At 38.4% G+C, this 18,946-nt stretch overlaps 1 protein-coding gene across 1 annotated transcript in view; it reads right to left on the bottom strand.

The window, feature by feature from the left end:
* synj1 (synaptojanin 1) overlaps window positions 1-18,883 on the bottom strand; it is a 73,381-nt gene extending 54,498 nt beyond the window's left edge. Inside the window, exons 1-6 of the mRNA XM_055644214.1 lie at window positions 18,726-18,883; window positions 17,997-18,143; window positions 6,678-6,764; window positions 5,877-6,144; window positions 4,212-4,437; window positions 1,854-1,937 (exon numbers count right to left, since the gene is read on the bottom strand). Coding sequence (XP_055500189.1) covers window positions 1,854-1,937; window positions 4,212-4,437; window positions 5,877-6,144; window positions 6,678-6,764; window positions 17,997-18,126 — 795 coding nt within the window. The 5' untranslated portion in view covers window positions 18,127-18,143; window positions 18,726-18,883. The remainder of the gene's footprint in view (window positions 1-1,853; window positions 1,938-4,211; window positions 4,438-5,876; window positions 6,145-6,677; window positions 6,765-17,996; window positions 18,144-18,725) is intronic.
* Between the last annotated feature and the right edge of the window lie 63 nt (window positions 18,884-18,946).

The following is an 18,946-nucleotide window of genomic DNA, read 5'->3' on the forward strand; positions in this document are numbered from 1 at the left end:
AACTGATAGAAACTAATATTTTTATAAATAATTTTTTATGGGTAATTTGGGTAAATTTATATTTGCAGCATGAGGTGCTAAGTCATGCTCATACATTCCATTACAAGTAGATCTGCTATAATGTGTGTTTCCATAACATGAATTATATATAGTGAAAGTGATGAATTAGGGAGCATCATTTGTATTACACAGGCCAAATTGGTTATAACGCGATTTTGGTTTTGAATGAGAGAACTGCTTAAAATGGAAACATCAGAGACTGCAGATGTTGTAATTTTAAGTGATAAACAAACTGTTGGAGGAACTCAGCAGGGCAGGCAGCTGCAGTGTTGGGAAATGGACAGACGACATATTGTGTTATGACTCTTCTCTAGACACTTAAGCTACTGTATAATTGAGATACAGAAAAACGTCCAGGGGGAAAGAAAAGTCTCGAGAAAAGAAATGTTTTTGCGCAATCTACCTTCCTTAATCAGACACTATTGTTTCTTAAGAACGTTTCTTAAGAACACAGCTGATACTTTGACTACGGGTGGTCACTAAAATTGACAAGCAATTGCTTCTATTGATGCTTGTGCAATAATACTCTTTTGAATGAATAGGCTTATGCATGAATGAATGTTTTTTGGCCACGTATTCACATACAAGGAATTTGCCTTGGTGCTCCGCCCACAAATGACAACATGACATACAGTGACAGTTAGGAATGACACACAAAACATTAAACATTAATAATAACTGTTTTTATGTCTGGCTGTGGCAGATTTGACAGTCCGGAGTTGCCTTCCAGAGGGAAGTGATTCAAAGAGTTTGTGGCCAGGGTGAGAGGGGTCAGAGATTATCTTACCTGCTCGCTTCCTGGCCCTTGCAGTGTATAGTTCATCAATGGAGGGAAGGTTGCAGCTAATAACCTTCTCAGCTGACCGGACAATTCGCTGCAGCCTCCGGATGTCGTACTTGGTGGCTGAGCCAAACCAGACTATGATGGAGAAGGTGAGGATGACTCTACGATGGCCGTATAGAATTGGACCATCATTGCCTGTGGCAGATTGTGCTTCCTCAGCTGCCGCAGGAATACATCCTCTGTTGTGCCTTTTTGATTGTGGAGTCGATGGTGGCCCCCCATTTAAGGTCCTTGGAGATGATTGTTCCCAGGAACTTAAAAGACTCCACAGATATGATTGTGGTGTTGTTGATGGTGAGTGGGGTGAGGGGAGGGGGGAGCCCTCCTAAAGTTTACAATCAATTCTACTGTCTTAAAAGCATTGCGCTCCAGGTTGTTGCGATACAGTAAACAGTAAAATACAATCATTGTTATTTTAGTCTGCAGGAATAAAATCAAACTTATTGCTACTGAAAAGACCTTTTTCTTTTGAAAATCCTGCATGAAAAAATAACTTTGTTATTGCATGTCTGAAACTCTAACACTTAACCCTTTTTATCCATTTACATAATTATTTTTAGAACACCAGTTTCTATAGCATGAGGTTTCTTAGGAACACATCTAGCACTTTATGGAATAACCACCTGTATTTGGAATTCAATTGCATGCATTTTTTCAATAATAATAAAAATTTACAAAGACAGCAGCATCATAGAATGACAATTAGCAAAACTAGCCTTTGTCATATGAATCACAATGACCTCCCGTGTTATTTCTAATCTAAACCAGATATCAGAGATCAACAGATGGGACTGAAAGTAAACCTGTCAACACAAGTTATAATCCAGTACTGGCAGCTAAACCAAAATATCCTCTGAATTTATGGCAGAGAGCAAGATCTATTTGTGGCTTTTTACACTACAAATGTAAACTACAAATATACATTACAACATTATTTTAAAAGACCAACCTGAAGTCCCGGTTGCTCCCAGAACAATGGGATAGAACCACGGATCTGAATAAATGAGGTGACACAATCATCTAAGAATATCACCTATGGGGAAATAAAAAGTAAAGTATTGCTTAGTGATGTGGAAGAGAAGAGTTAAAACCAGAAATCACTACGTTTAAAACATCGATTGTCTGAAAATATATAGGTTTAAATAAAAATATCATGACAAATGAAAAAAGAACAGAAATCACAGTAAATTTATATTTAGTTAACAGAAAAAACTGTCAGTTTCAGTTAGCCTCATAGCATTTGCGGAGAGAAAAACATAATTTGTTTCAATTGGTGACATTTTACTTCTGATGAAGCATCATTGACCTTGAAAGATGTTTTGTTCTGAGCTACACTGTATTCCCAGAATTTTGTTTTTATTTCATTTCGAATTTCCAACACGAGGTAGAAATTATTTAACTCTTAGTTAAATTTGATTCTTCCTCATTATTCTTGGTATTACCAGAACAGTGGATGAAAGAAGAGACGGGATGATGAAATGGTATGCAGATCAAGTGGGATCAAAATGGTATGCAGAATCCGGTCGGGCCGCTGCTGCTGCGGCCCGACCGGATTCCGGTGGGCGGCGCGACTCTCGTCAGCAGCGGCCTCTGCAGTCTGTCCGCGTTTTATTATTTTCTGTCTATGTTTTTATGTAGTTTTTGTTATTTTCTGTTGGGGTGTGTGTGTGGGAGGGGGGGGGGAAACTTTTTAAATCTCTCCCTGCACGGGAGACCCGACCTTTTCTCATCGGGTTTCCGTTATCGTTGGGGCTGCAACGAGGAGCGGCCTCCAACAGGAAGAGACCGGGGACTCTGGTGCCGACGACTCACCGTCGCCGTCGCGGGGCTGGCCGAGTCCGGAGCGGGTGGAGCGGTGGAGGAGCGCTGCTGCTGCTGCTGCGGCCCGACCGGAGAGTCGGAGGCTTCAACGGCAGGTCTGTGGACGGCGGCACCGGGAGCCCGCGGGTCCCTGGAGGGAGACCGCTTTTCAGGGCTCTCGCAACGGCGACTTCCCCCGCCCGAGTTGTGGGGTTGAAGAGCTCCTGGAGCGGGGCCTACATCACTGCCCCGCGCGGCTTGGAATGGCCGCGGGACTCTGCGAGCGCACACCGGGGGCTCTAACACCAAGACCCGGTGTGCGACCTCGCACCACCCGGCGTGGCTTTAATGGCCGCGGGACAATCGCCATCGCCAGCTGGGGGCTTTGACTTTGACTCTGACAGCGGGGGGGGGGGGGGGGGGGGGGGGGGGGGGAGAGTGCAGTGGAGAGATAAGTTTATTTGGCCTTCCATCACAGCAATGTGATGGATGTTTATGTAAATTATGTTGTGTCCTGGGTCTATTTGTTTGTAATGTATGGCTGCAGAAACGGCATTTCGTTTGGACCTCAAGGGGTCCAAATGACAATTAAATGTATCTTGTATCTTGTATCTTGTATCTTGAAGTGGTGAAATAGATTCTTAAACCCACCTTGACAATTAAACAAGGTTTTATTTTGTGGACAACAAACTAAATGTTACTTTTGACAGAAATGCAATGCAAAGGAACATAAACATAAAACAGTAATTCCCCAATCCAAAAATGAATTATAAAAGCTAATTTATCCAGTGAATGCTTGATAATCAGGCCCTTAAGAGAATCTACGAACCTTAAAGGAAAATGGGAAGTAGGAGATTCAGTAAAACAATGGTTGAACTAATAAAAACAAATTTCCTTCCATGTCCCTTTGTTCTTACTTCTCACCCTGTCCAAATTGTAGCAATGTCAGTACATTTTATTCAATGGATCAGCATCTAGGACCCAATAAAATAACAATTCTGAAGAAGCACAACCTATTAAATTAAGTAATTTTTCTTTTTCTTCATAATCTTATCATTGTCCATGTTCGGCATCTGTCCCTACTCTAGATGAGGGATACGCTTCTCAGCGCATACTGTGTTATCCACTTCAATATACAGTAAAACTCCATTAATCCAGCATGCCCGGGACTTTGGTGGTGCCAGATGGGCAACTTTATTGTACTATTGGAGGTTATTTCTATCACAAAATTAATTAGGTGAAAGGTTGTGATACTGTATATTGCATATTCTAAATCAGCACACATCTGATCTCACGATGTGGGTTTCATAATTTTCAGTCAAAGTTGTTTAACTTTTGTTCTTAACATAGTTTACAATCGTGTTTGTAAAATAAATGGATATTTTTTGTACATTTGTTTCTTTTGGATTTAAAACAAGCTTACATGTAAAAATCAAGGTTTAATTTGTTTGTACTACACATCAAATAAAGGCTATCAAAAGAAAGGACAAACTCAGACGTATTGTACCTGTTCTGTTTCAACAAAGTTAGCTACTTGTCCATTGTCATTTGTTCCCCGTACGTTAAATCTTGTTCCCGCTCTTTCACAGCTGAGACGTGAAATTAAACAAGCCTTTGCTTGCTTGTGAGCAGCATAGATTGTCCTGATTTCCACTCCTCCACACATGAGTCTCAGCACCCATTCATCACAATTCACATCAAAATGTTTCAGGTGCAAATGCAATGCCTGATTCCTAGGAGATATAAAAAAAATGATCAAATTACATTTTTTTCTAGTCACGGGTGGTAATTCTAGAACAAAATATTAGAAGTACATTGGATTCTAAAAATCATTTTTAAACTAATGGAATAAAGGTTCTTTATAGAGCAACATGTTTTTTACTATTTAAAATTCCTTAGATTCACATTAGCAAATATTTGCTTGAAAACATACTTAAAATTTATAGATATGACAGTTAAATTAGCAATACAAAAACATTTTTGTAAATAACAAACAAAATAATTTATATTTTTTCGACACATGTTAAAGAACATTGGACCAAGTATTAAAGATCAATTATTTCAAACTAGTGGTCTGCAGACTGATTTCAAGGGGTCTAAGAAAACTGGCTTTGTAAGTAACCGAACTAAGGAACAATTGATTTGTTATTTTGTTTGCATCAGGATAAATTATGCGACATCTAACTGAAGCTGACTCCTTATGTTTCAAAACATTTCAACATTCCACACATAAACCATCTCAACGTCATCTCCAAGCATACATTTGAAAAATTGGTTACATCTATTGTATGAACAGTGAAACCAGTCATTTGTTTCCATTTCTAATGATAAATGAGCATGCAGGACAATGGCTGGGAACTGGGATAAGAAACATTTACTCTGCTGTGACCATTTTCCCTTTTCTCAGACCAACATCTTCAAATACAAGCTGTATCAGTCATCAGGTTGGCAGGTGGATGAGAAAGTAAATTCACAAGCTCACAGGCCAAAATAATTTCAAGCTTTGTGACTTTAGAGCTTTATGTAGAGGCAGGAGGGCAGAGAAATAGGGAATCTAATTTAATCAAGAACATATGCTGTGCATCCAGGTGCATGCTTATCATCTTGGTTAAACATGGACAGAACTATAGTAAACAGAAAACATTGACATTTGTTCCTACTGGTCCTCCACAAAAAAAAGTCATCAAATTCCCTTTAAATTGCACATATAGTGATAATACAAATGATGGGTTTGAAATGGCAAGGAGTGAATTTGGGATTTCATATCTGACCTATATCCCCAGTTCACAGGGAATTACATTTAGAAGTAATCGTTAATAAATTCTACAATAAATTTTCCAGCTCCTACTAAGTCACGCTTCATTTCAGTGAAATGCCATTCAGTGATATAGCCTGTGCTTTGTAATGTTTGATGCTCTGTGATCAATATCTACCATCACCATTCAAGGTGCTGAAAATTTAAAATAGTTCTCTTGGATATACAGTCCTTCAGTCAAATATTGTTTATCTCCAAAGCAATCTCATGGCCCCAATACAAACAATAGTTTTCCACTTTAATTATTTTTGAAAGAGTTTTGCAATTTTAAAAGGATGCAAACCACTGCAAATACACAAATCTTTATTATAGTTTTATGGTTCTTCAAGTTTAGGATTGACACAAAACACAACTCACCAAAAAAATCGATTATCCGTTGAATGCTCTTGAAATCTACGATGAGCATTCAAACTCAAATCCAGACTGACGCCACTGGAAGACCAAGCAAAATAGAAGCTTCCAGAATTCAAAACTTTGCGTACTTCGGAGATGCGCTCCTCATCCAGTGGTTCATTTCGAAGAGAAATGAACTCGGTAGAGGTGACTCTGAAGACTTCAGAATCTTGTATCTTTCCCACCGACATGCAGCCAGTTACCAACACAAGGTAATGTAACATATTGTCATCTACAAAATAGAAATACACTCATGTTTGCAGACAAAAAAGTAACTCCAACGAATGTTTTAATGGCCATTTAGTTAGACATACAAAACTCAAGTTTTGATCATTTGATTATTTTCAAATTAAAACATCAACAGGGGTGGCATGGTGAAGCAGCGGTAGAGCCTGAGACTTGAGTTCAATCCTGACTAAGGGTTGCCGTCTGTACGGAGTTTGCACATTGACCGCGTGGGTTTTCTTCGGGTGTTTTGGTTTCTTCCCACACCCCAAAGATGTGCGGGTTTGTAGGTTAATTTGGCTTTGGTAAAAATTGTAAATTGTCCCTAGTTTGTAGGATAGTGCTAGTGTATCACTAATTGGCGTGGACTCTGTGGGCCCGTTTCCATGCTGTATCTGTAAATTAAACTACATTCAAACATTCCAGATAACTGATAAAAAGCAGAATGGTTGACTCAAGATTATAGTTATCAATGTGGTCATATTGAAATTAGTTATAACCACAATTCTATTCATTATCAAAGACAACTAAGCCACTTACCAAGATTCAACCTCAAAACACCTAAAAGGCCATAAGCATCTAGGAGCTTGGTGTACATGTTTTTGATAGCTTCTTTCTCAGCTGATGCTGTATAAAACAGAAATATATGAAATCGGTGAGCAGATAACTACCATCAAATCTTCAAAATATCGTCTTTAAAAATAAAAACAATTGTTTCTATCTTGTTATTTTGGCAATTAATATTCAAGAGAAAAAGAATGAAATAACTCAGTAAAATGAATGAAGTATGCTATGCGAATTAGAAAAAGATAGTAAACCCAGGGGATTAAGGGGAAGAATGTGCTGCCATCAAAAATGTAACGCAACATAAAGTGGCAGTAGTTTCATGGAATTAACTTTTAAGATGGAAGATCCAAGGATGACAGGGTAGTTACAGGCTTGGAATGGGATCAAAAAAAGGCCATATTATAAATGATGAAATGGTTAGCCTTAGTATGTTGTTGTATAGGGGTATGGGATATGAGCTCAATATCATAAACATGTCATAAAATTCTGTTCTTCTTACGCAACTAGAATAAATTTTGACTCATACATGACAGCCAGGCAGACATTTAACATATTGGTTGCCATGGAGTAAGGGAAGGTAACTTAAAATAATCAACCTAAAGACATTCCAGAAGGATGAGAAAAGCAGGATAGGCACTGGCAATGTCTACTCTTTTAGCCAGACGTACTACAGACTGAAATATTACAAGGATACCTTAGTAAGAACTACATTGTTAGAAATGCCATTTTAAATTGAAATAGTAAAGTGAAACCATCAATTAGTCAAAAAACAATTTTCTATTTTAAACAACAAGCAGCACTCAGAAGAAACATTCCAATGGCTGTGCCTATTTTAATGTCCTACAAATGGGGCTTGGAGTTTCCTACTTGCAAGTAGGAAACTCCATTTATCTGTATTATGAAAATGGACCAATCCTAAAGTCTGCACCCTGCCCAAACAAGTGATAGAGAATCTTCAATCCTAAACAAAACACAAATGATTAAAATAGATAAATGATTGCATATTATTTTACTTATCTATTGCTTTTAAGGAATAGGATTGCAATTTTCAGTTGACTCGTCATTTTAGCAAAGCCTGAACACAGGAAATATGATCTTTGCTGATATGCATTTAATTGAATCCAACTAAAAATAACTCAGTTCATTATATCTGCCTGTGATCTATTGCCAGTCCATCAACAATTTAAAAGTTTATTAAGTTCTTAGATTAAGTAGCAATTAATATCCAGGAAAAGAAACATGCCAAAAACAAAACATCCCGAGTGGTTGCAAATTTATCATTCTAAATAAACCAAGAGAATCAAAAATCACTGTAAGAAAATGCTATGCAAAACCTCAAAAAAATTCTATTGTAGGGTTTGACATTCTAGGATTTCACATCCACATGTAACATGCCATCTAAAGTCAGAAATAAGATTCTTTCAATCAAATATAATTTAACTTTCAGGTGCATTAGAATATTGATTACTAGTCCAGGATCGTTTGTGCATCTAAATATAAAATATACCCCTTAAAACCAAAGAATAAAAGAAAAATTGATCAAAATTACTTAAATTACTTAAATATATCAAATGACAATAAGGATGCACATGGATCTCAGGGGGAAAATATAGATATTTCTAGTACCAAAGCAGGTCATTTGGCTAATTGTGAGTATACAGGCCAAAAGGACGCCAAAATAACTCTGCACCTCTCTGTCCATAATCTTACAAATCAAGCACTACAAATTCGATATGACAAATCATTTTGTCTCTGGGTGAAAATATTTTTCCTCAAATCTCCTTTAATACATCTTCTAAATGCCTTCAAATACATAATCTACAGTAACTAACATGTTAAATATGGAAGTAACACTAACTGATCAGAATGGTTCCGATTCTTGCTCAGCACATCCACAATCTGAAACTGTACATTCGCTGAGAACCCAAAAAGGAAATGAAGTACATTTGCTACCATAATAAATCACCAATTGCAACACTTAATCTCCTTTCTTGATATTTTAACAGGGAACTTCAAGGTTATTTCTTATGCCTTAAAATTCTACATGGAACAGCTAGGTACTATACCGATTTCAAGTAGAAAGTCTGATGTCCAATATCAAATTGACAGACTTGTAACTTTCAGCTTTAAGAGTGTTAATAGCTACATTTCAATGTTAAACTCCATATCCAACCCATTAACAAGAAGGAAAAATAGAACACAAGAATCAAAAACAGAAATAGGCCATTTGACTCTTTGATCATTAATCAAGATCATGGGGTGATCTTCTATCACTCTACTAGTCCCATAAACTAGGAAGCTCAGTGACATTGCTGAGCGTGCAGCTGTCTCATGGCTTCAGCTAACAATGTTGTATGAGTTTGCATGTTCTCATGTGACTGCATGGATTTCCTCCAGGTGCTCTGGTTTCCTCTCGGATCCTAAAGACGTGCTGGTTATTTAGTTCATTTTTATTCCAAATTGCTTCCAGTGCTAGTGGGTGGCAGGAGTATCAGGGGGTATTTATGGGCATGTATGAAAGAAAAGTGGGGGAATGGGATTGATCATGGACTTGATTGACCAAATGACCATTTTCTATGTTATAAGTATGGAAAGTGAAAGTATTTAAAGGGCAAACTCCTTTGATTCCTTTAAAGTCCAGAAATCTATCTCAACAAGACTATATATATTTTTTTATCCTAACAGGTCTGCTTTACTTTTACTCTCCTACCATCTCCTTTTTGTATCTTAGCCCAGCCAATCAATTAATTGTCCTTAGTTCTGTACTGTAATATGGTTTGTTATCATCTTTGGGATGCAACCAATTCTCTCTGGGGAAAGGTTGTTGGAATGGCAGTAGACACAGTATACAGGCCAGAGAAATTATGACAATGCTGCTATAAACAAACTTCCTTTTTTTGTTAGTTCAAATAGTCAAGAATCAAGTGTTTAATTGCCAAAACAATTTTTTTGTTTAACTTGCTGCATCAATACAGGCCCTTTGCTGCAACAACACAATGAACAATATGATAAATTCTGTACTGTAATATGTAATATGGTTCGTTATCATCTTTGGCATACAACCAATTCTCTCAGCGGAAAAGTTGTTGAAATGGCACTAGATACACAGTATAATGTAAATGGCAGTAGACACACAGTCTGAAGAAGGGTCTCGACCCGAAACATCACCCATTCCTTCTCTCCAGAGATGCTGCCTCTGAGGAACTCCAGCATTTTCTATTTATCTTGGGTTTAAACCAGCATCTGCAGTTCCCTGCTACACATGTATGGTATGGTATGGTAAATTATCAGTTATATAAGGAAATCAGACCATAATAGTGGAAGCGGATGTAGTGCAATCTTATACAAAGTCCACAGTAGCTTGGAGCTGAGTTGGGATTGTGGTTAGGCTCGAGCAATGTGGTTCAAGAGTCTGATAGTTGATGGGAGAAGCTGTTCTTGAACCTGGACATAACGGTTCTCAGGCTCCTATACTTCTTCCCATTGGTAGCATCGAGATGAAAGTGGGCCAGGGTGTTGTTGGTCTTTGATATTAGCTGCATTTTTAAGGCAATGATTCCTGCAGCAGCCAGCAATAGTGGACTGAGCACTGTCCACCATTTTCTGTTGCCTCTTTCATTCGTGGGCATTCAAGTTACCAAATCAAGCAGTGATGCAACCAGTCAGTACATTCTCCACCATATATTTGCAGAAATTTGATTACATATTCAGCAATATGCCGAGTGTCCTCAAACCTCTGTGGAAGTAGAGGTGTTGATGAGCTCTCTTTGCAAATGCATCATAGAAACATAGATAATAGGTGCAGGAGGAGGCCATTCGGCCCTTCGAGCCAGCACCGCCATTCATTGTGATCATGGCTGATTGTCCCCTATCAATAACCCATGCCTGCCTTCTCCCCATAGCTCTTGACTCCACTAGCCCCAAGAGCTCTATCTAACTCTCTCTTAAATCCATCCAGTGACTTGGTCTCCACTGCCCTCTGTGGCAGGGGATTCCATAAATTCACAACTCTCTGGGTGAAAGTTTTTTTTCTCACCTCAGTCTTACATGATATCGCCTTTATTCTAAAACTGTGGCCCCTGGTTCTGGACTCGTTGGGAACATTTTTCTTGCATCTAGCTTGTCCAGTCATTTTATAATGTTATACGTTTCTATAAGATGCCCCCTCATCCTTCTAAACTCCAGTGAATACAAACCTAGTCTTTTCAATCTTTCCTCATATGACAGTCCCACCATCCCAAGGATCAATCTCGTGAACCTACGCTGCACTGCCTCAATCACAAGGATGTCCTTCCTCAAATTAGAAGACCAAAACTGTACACAATACTCCAGATGTGGTCTCACCAGAGCCCTATACAACTGCAGAAGAACCTCTTTACTCCTATACTGAAATCCTCTTGTTATGAAGGCCAACATTCCATTAGCTTTCTTCACTACCTGATGTACCTGTAAGCCAACTTTCAGTGACTGGTGTACAAGAACGCCCAGGTCTCCCTGCTCCTCCAATTCCCCCTTACCTAACCTAACTCTATTGTGGGTGGTGGGCCTGATCTCAGACAACGACGAGAAGGCCTACCGGGAGGAGGTGGCTGGTCTAGCACTCTGGTGCCAGGATAACAGCCTCCTCTTGAACATCACAAAAACGAAGGAGCTGATCATGGACTTTAGGAGGGCACATCATCTGAGGACGTACACTCCATTGAGGATAAATGGGGATCCTGTGGATAGGGTGAACTGTTTTAAATATCTGGGAGTCCACATCTCCGAGGATATGACATGGGCATCACACGCCTCAGCACTCGTGAATAAGGCAAGGCAGCGCCTTTACCACCTCAGGCAATTGAGGAAATTCAGAGTGTCTCCGAGGATCCTCCAGTGCTTCTACGCAGCGGCGGTGGAAAGCATCTTGTCCGGGAACATTACCATCTGGTTTGGGAATTGCTCTGCCAAGGACAAGAAGGCTCTGCAGAGAGCCTATGGGAACTTCACTTGCGCTATGGGAACTTCACTTGCCCCCCTGCAGGAACTATACATCAGGAGGTGCAACTCCAGAGCCAACAATATCGTGAGAGACCCCTTCCACCCCTGCAACAGACTGTTCCAGCTGCTATGGTCAGGCAAACGCCTCCCTTGCCATGCAGTGAGAACGGAGAGGTTGAGAAGGAGTTTCTTCCCAGAGGCCATTCGGACTGTAACGCCTATCTCACCAGGGACTAACTCTACTGAACGTTTTTCCTTCCATTATTTATTATGTAAAAGAATATGTGTATTATGATTGTGTTTATAGTTTGTTTGGTTGTTTGTCTTTTGCACAAAAGTCCGCGAGCATTGCCACTTTCATTTCACTGCACATCTCGTATGTGTATGTGACAAATAAACTTGACTTGAGATAATAATCTGCCTTTGTTTTTTGCCGCCAAAGTGGATAACCTCACATTTATCTATATTATAATGCATCTGCCACGCATCTGCCCACTCACTCAACCTGTCTAGGTCACCCTGCAACCTCCTAACATCCTCTTCACAGTTCACACTGCCACCCAGCTTTGTGTCATCCACAAACAAAAAAAAGATAGGCATTCATATTGAATTTCATAACATGATGTTCCTTTCTGTTTCATAGTCTATTTATTATTGTTAAAGTGCAATCATAGTTACGTAGGCAAAAAGCAATAACCTACTGTGCACTTCAAGAACAGACACAGCAATCGAAATTAATTACCATTTTTGATAAAGGTGACAGGGAGTGTATTTGGCCAGCATCCAAAGAGCATTCTGCCTCTATTTAAAAGGATTGTTTATTTTATCTGAACAATTTGATGTCTCAACCAATAGCTAGCACATCTGATAATGCAACATTCCATCAATATTGCATTTCAGTATGATGTGGTCCAAACCTAAGCGATGCACAATTTTCTGTCTTGTAGTACCAAACAAACCAACTTACAAGAACTGCCCCAAGAACTGCGCACATTGAAAAGATGTAATGGGTATATGGAATGAGCTTTGAGAGGAATTAGTTGAGGCAATTACAATAACAACATTTAAAACACATTTTGACTGACACATGGATAGGAGAGGTTTAGCTAGATATACACAGACAAATGAGATTAGTTTATATAGGGCCGTTTGATCAGCATTGGTAAGTAGGGCTAAAGGTCCCGTTTCCATGCTGTATTATGACTCACCAGCAATCAATGATGCAGCTGGAACAGAATAGATTTGTATAATTATTCAGGACAAGTCTGCCTCAATAATGTATGGTTATCTTTGAACAAGAAATATAACTAAAAATAAAATTCTGTTTAAAATGTTAACTAGCTCTTTTGACATTTGGTACAAAATATTTTATATTTCCAATTGAATCCTTATATTCATTCATTCTCATTACATTTTCTAACCAAATACCAATACATGGTTAAGAAAGGACAATGAAAATACCATATTTTCAGTTGAAAGTAAAATGGCAATAAAAACATGTAATTATTTTGTTTCTACTAAACATTATCCCTTAAAACCTTATCCCTTCACCAGTTTTACACAGGTGAACTGAAATATGTTAGAAACGCTGGCCTGGGATTTAAAAAAAAAAAGTGTAACTTGATTGAGTATGAATTCATTAATGAAACCAATGTGCAAAAGGCAAATTGTGTTTAACTAATCAACTGAAAACTTTTGATGTAACAGAGGATTATTGAAGATGATGTTGTTGATGTAGTATTTATGGATTTTGAAAAGGCATGTTTAACTAGCACGTAAGCCAACAGACTAAAAAAGACAAAAGCAGGATGGTAAATGTTAGTTTAGAAAACAGAATCACAGTAAACAACTGCTTTTCAGACCAAGGGAGGGGGGAAAAAAAGGAATTTCCCAGGGTTCAATGCTGGACCCACATCTTCTGATATTTATTCGTGACTTGCCTTTGGCTGCTACTGGAGATTAAAAGTTTCAGGTAGTAACAATAGAACAAGGCAAATTGGAGGAATTAGACAGATGAAATGTAATGGATGAAAAATACTTTGATGGGAAGAACATGAGGCTGAGTAAAACTGATAATCTGGAACCCTCAGGATATTGGTGGTGCCAGGCTGATAGATTTTCTGACTATTTGATATTATTCTCACCAATGCATTTAAAATGTATTATTTAAAAAAATATTATGCACCAATGTAATTCATTTTTCATTGAACGACGTGGGTTTAAAGGGAACACAGTAAATAAAGCAAGTTTAAAGGGAATGGGAAAGCAGGGTCCTGGTGAGTTGAAAAGGAGCCTATCGAGAGGTAATGAAGCATGCCTGGGTTAGAAACCGAAATTGCGAGTGAATTTGCTTCCTTTTAATGAGAAGTCAAACCAGGACAGATCCATCACAAGTAGGCGAATGGTAGGGCCCTGGGGGGCAAACCACAGGGATTGAGGAGTACAAGTACATAGATTCCTGAAAGTGTCGTCACAGGTAGATAGGGTGGTGAAGAAAATGTTTGGCATGTTAGCCTTCAGTCAAAAAATTGAGTATGGAAGTTGGGACAATATGTCATAGTTGTATAAGATGTAGTGAGGCAGCACTTGGGAGTATTGTATTCAGTTTGGGCAAAAGAAAAATATGCCATTAAGAGTGCAGAGAAAATTTATGAGGATGTTGTCATACTCAAAGGCAAAATATGTTTTTGTGGAGGGTTGACAAACTAGGACTATACCCTGGAGTGCAGAAAACTGTAGGGTGATCTTATATAGAGGCATACAATCATGAGCGACATATATTGGGTTAGTGCACAGTCCTTTTTCAAGGGTAGGGGAAATCAAGGATTAAAAAATGTAGGTTTAAGTAGCGAGCGGAAAGATGCAAGAGGAACTAGATGGGTATCTTACTCACACGGAGAGTTCCGAGTACATGGCACAAGCAGCTGAAGGAAGTCATTGAGATAGGTACAATAACAACATTTAAAAGTCATTTTGACAGGTATGTGGATAAGAAAGATTTAGAGGGATATGGGCCAAACATGGGACTACATTAGATTAGACACCATCTTCTTTAAATGGGGCACATTGGTTAGTATGGACGAGTTTGGCTGAAGACTGTTTTGTTTTCTATGATTCTATAAAATATACAGTTTATAGCTGTACTAGGTCCCTTCAGCCAACCTGAAAAAAAATGGCTGCAAACTACAGTCAGTTTTCAAATATTATATGCAAATCATAACACCAATCTTATACATAGAAACATATTTATTACTCATGAAATAAAATGCATGAAAAATGTTTACTTAAATACGTGTCAACTTAAATACATTTAAAAGTTACATTTAAATTCCTGAAGAGACAACACAAAATTCTTCCCCAAGACATTTATTTTCACATATGTATCTTGGCATTGTCACTGACTAGTCCCAGAATTGAAGTTGATAATTTTTTTCAAATCACATGTTGCCAGAAACATAACGAAGAACAACATAGTAACTTCATAATATATACAAAACGTTCTTGGTATTTATTCTTCTCACTTTAATAAGTCTATGTGCATGACACAAATACTATATTGAGCAAAAGTATTATCATTTCAAGTTCTGCACATACGAGTCAAGTGTTAAATTATTTTAAAGAATGAAAGCAGATTTAAAGAATGAAAGCAGATTTGAAGAGCCATATGACTTCCTTCTGTACTATTTCTCAGGTGATGCGTCCTAGAAATCACACACCGCTTTGTATGGTAGAAACAATGCCAATGAGTACTAGCAACAAACAAGGAAAACAGATAGTTACTTTTGGAAATCAGCACAACATTCTTACAATGTCAATGTAAACAAATAATATATTGTCAAATACATCTTAAGAAACATTTTTCAAGAATTGCAGAAAGCTATTTGGCTCGGTGCCAATTCTCTGTTCGTACCATCTAGCAAATATTTCTCTTTTAAGTATTCATACAATTTCATTTTGGAATGTATTATTAAAATTACTTCCAAAGCCCATACCAATAGTGCATTCCCGATCATAACTTACTACATTAAAAAAACTGCACGTCGCCTCTGGTTCTGTTGCCAATCATCTTATATCAGACTTTATGATTACTGACTCTACTGCCTATGGAAATAATTTATTCTTACTTTATCAAAGATTCACAATTTTTAATACTTCTAGCAAATCTCACAATCTTTACACAGAAGATGACAATCTATTTTTCTAACCTCATCATGGAAATAAAAAGGTTTTCATCCCAATATCATCCTTGTAAATATTTCCTCCATGTTATACAAGAGCTTGATACTTTTTTTAAAGCATAATGACCAAAACTGGGAACAATTTATATTTTGTTTAAGTTTACCATATTTTCTATATCTTTGCACTCCATGCTTATTTACATGCCAAGGAAACCATAAGCCTTTTAAAAGCAGCTTTCTCAATTTGTCCTACCATTTATAAGGACACATGCATCTAGAGGATGATCAGCCACGATCATATTGAATGGCGGTGCAGGCTCGAAGGGCCGAATGGCCTACTCCTGCACCTAATTTCTATGTTTCTATGTTTCTGTTACTGCACACCTTTTGAATTTTAATCACTTTAGCTCATTCTTCCAACTAAAAATTATTACATCTTAATTATTTCTTAATTCCTTGCAGCTTTTAAACATCTGAACAGCAAAATGTTGTAGTAAAGGAAATATTTTAAGAAAAAGTCAGCAACACAATGTTTTGAAAAAACTAACCTTGCTTCTGCAATAGCACTCTGCAATCTCAATCTCAGTAAACAAAAAAAATCTCTTCCCTGACAAAATGTAAACCTTCTAAAGATCTGGCTTGGCAAATGTCACAGTACATGCAAGCATCACATTCGGTGGCAGTGCTGCTTAAGAGGTTTACCAAGGAAATGAGTCAGCCAAAATCAGTTTTGTGAATAGATTCCATTTCTTTTCATCAAAGTAGCCCATTCCCTGCTTCCTTTCAGATTTCAAGATGAAAACATACATCACTGACTAATGTGCTTAACAACATTGAAAGACACATGAAAAGCACAATAAAAATATGTCCTTCGATTTTTCTTTTTTTTTTAAAAGAACAACCCTTCAAACTGCACACAAAATAATTACAAATAGAATTCTTAATCTAATTCTAAAATCAATGCAAAGTTCTAAAAATAAATGTGAAAGAAAGTTTAACTGAAATTTAATTAAACAAAGGATCACCACTAAAACATTATTTTTAATAAACTGAGATATATGTACCACTAGACTGACATAAACCAACATATGTAATTAATCTGTGTGACCAAAGTCAACTCCAGAAATACTCCCCAGTCTTGGTGACATTATTAATATTATTTAGACAGAGTAAATTAGCTAACAATATATAATTCCATATCATAAAACAGTGCCAATCAGTCACTTTCTATCTTGTGGTATTAATCACAGGAGATAAATGGACCAGCCTTGCCCTCAATATTCTTCACACTAGCAACATTGTTTTTCAATAATATTTACAAGCCCTTGAAGATTTGATTAATAGAAGTCAATGAGTACTACAATGCTTCAAAATGTTGTTACAATTTCCTCAAGCTCCCAATATCAGTATTGCAATCAAAGCTTTCGAACATTGAACAGGAGACATAAGGAACTGCATATGCTGGTTTACAAAAAAGACAGGGAGTACTGGAGTAACTCAACGGGTCAGATAGCATCTCTGGTGAACAAGACTGGGTGACGTTTTGGGTCAGGACCTTCCATCAGACTGAATGGGGGGGGGGGGGGGGGGGGGGGGGGGGGCGGGGCGAGGGGGTGCAGGGCGGAGAAAGCTGCAACATTAAAGAGTCTTGACATTTCGTTGCGGGCACAGCTATGTGGTGGAAATTACACCCAGTATGCATATATAACAATGTTTTTCAGAGCAGGGGGATACTATTTCACAACAGGCTAGGTCATTTTGGATACAAATTAGAAGAAATTTCTTCACTCAGAGAATGACAAGTATTTGGAATTCTCTACTCGGAACAGCTTTGATGAAACAGTGTGAAGTACAAATGATTTTACAGTTCCAACAATCTCTTTATAAGGAGCAAAACACCATGATCCAGAAAGGCAAAGACTTCACAGTCAAAACAGCATGCATATATTAAGTGTAAAAGTGTTCAGCAGAGGCAAGTGAATCCAAATATCTTAATTTTAAAGATCAAATGGATCATTTGAAACATTTGACATCACCAATAATCAAGACACTACTGAAACATTTCTAACTAAGAAAATATCCATTGAGAATACGAAACCACCTAAAATCGAATTAGGTTGCATTTATTACTTACACAGAGTAGCCACAGCTCCGGATTCAAACATCAAACAATCATCTCGATTTCGGGTTTCTACTATTACACTATAAGGACCCTGTGGTGGATCCAGTTTGTGATAGATACGATATCCTTTACTAAATGCCATCTTCTCCAATAACCTGTCTGCAGAGATAAGAGAAAGCACAGTGGTCATCAAATTAATGCAAACATCGTCAGACCATACACTGCAATTTTTAAAAGCTAAGTTTTCATCTTCTAATTTCCGTTTTGCACATTTGGTTTGCCTTGGAACAAATGCATTACGCAAACAGGTCACGTTTGTTAATCTCCCTCAATTGTAGCGTCCTACACATTAAATATTAACAGATTTCTTAAACATTATCGATCATTTCCGAAATCGGTTTGCTCTCAAGGGCAAATCACAGCTGTCAACATGCAGTTGGTTTGAAGCATTTTGGCTGACTGTCAGCAAATTTTCAGCCACCTCCAAACAAGTGCCTTCCGAAGACCCAAATCGTCTGGGGGTGGGGCGGGTTTTAATTCGGTTTGCAGGGTGAAGGGCCTGTCAACTTGACGGGGTGGGGAGAATCCCACTGGGATGCAACCGAGCAAAATACGATAAGGAAAGTAAATAATTTCCGGTAGTTACAATGCGGGCGGAGATCATTTCTCTGCAGGGCTCCATCCTCTCCCTCGATCACCTATCCCAAGGGGGATTTAAATGCCCGACTCGCAATAACAAACCTGGGCACCGATGGTCTGCGAGCAGCTCGGACGCCCTTCTGTCCACTGAGGCGGCGGCGACGACAGCGTTAGCGACGGTGGCGCCTCCGCAGCGCTCAAACACCGCAGCGACCTCCGCTTCTTGTCCGTCATCCGCCGGCGCTGTCGTCACTTCCTAGAAACCGGGGAGCGGGGCCATTGTCAATCGTTCCCCTTCCCTCCCCTCCCTCTATCTCGTCACT

This window comes from Leucoraja erinacea, chromosome 13 (assembly GCF_028641065.1).
Source record: "Leucoraja erinacea ecotype New England chromosome 13, Leri_hhj_1, whole genome shotgun sequence".
Taxonomy (NCBI): Eukaryota; Metazoa; Chordata; class Chondrichthyes; order Rajiformes; family Rajidae; genus Leucoraja; species Leucoraja erinaceus.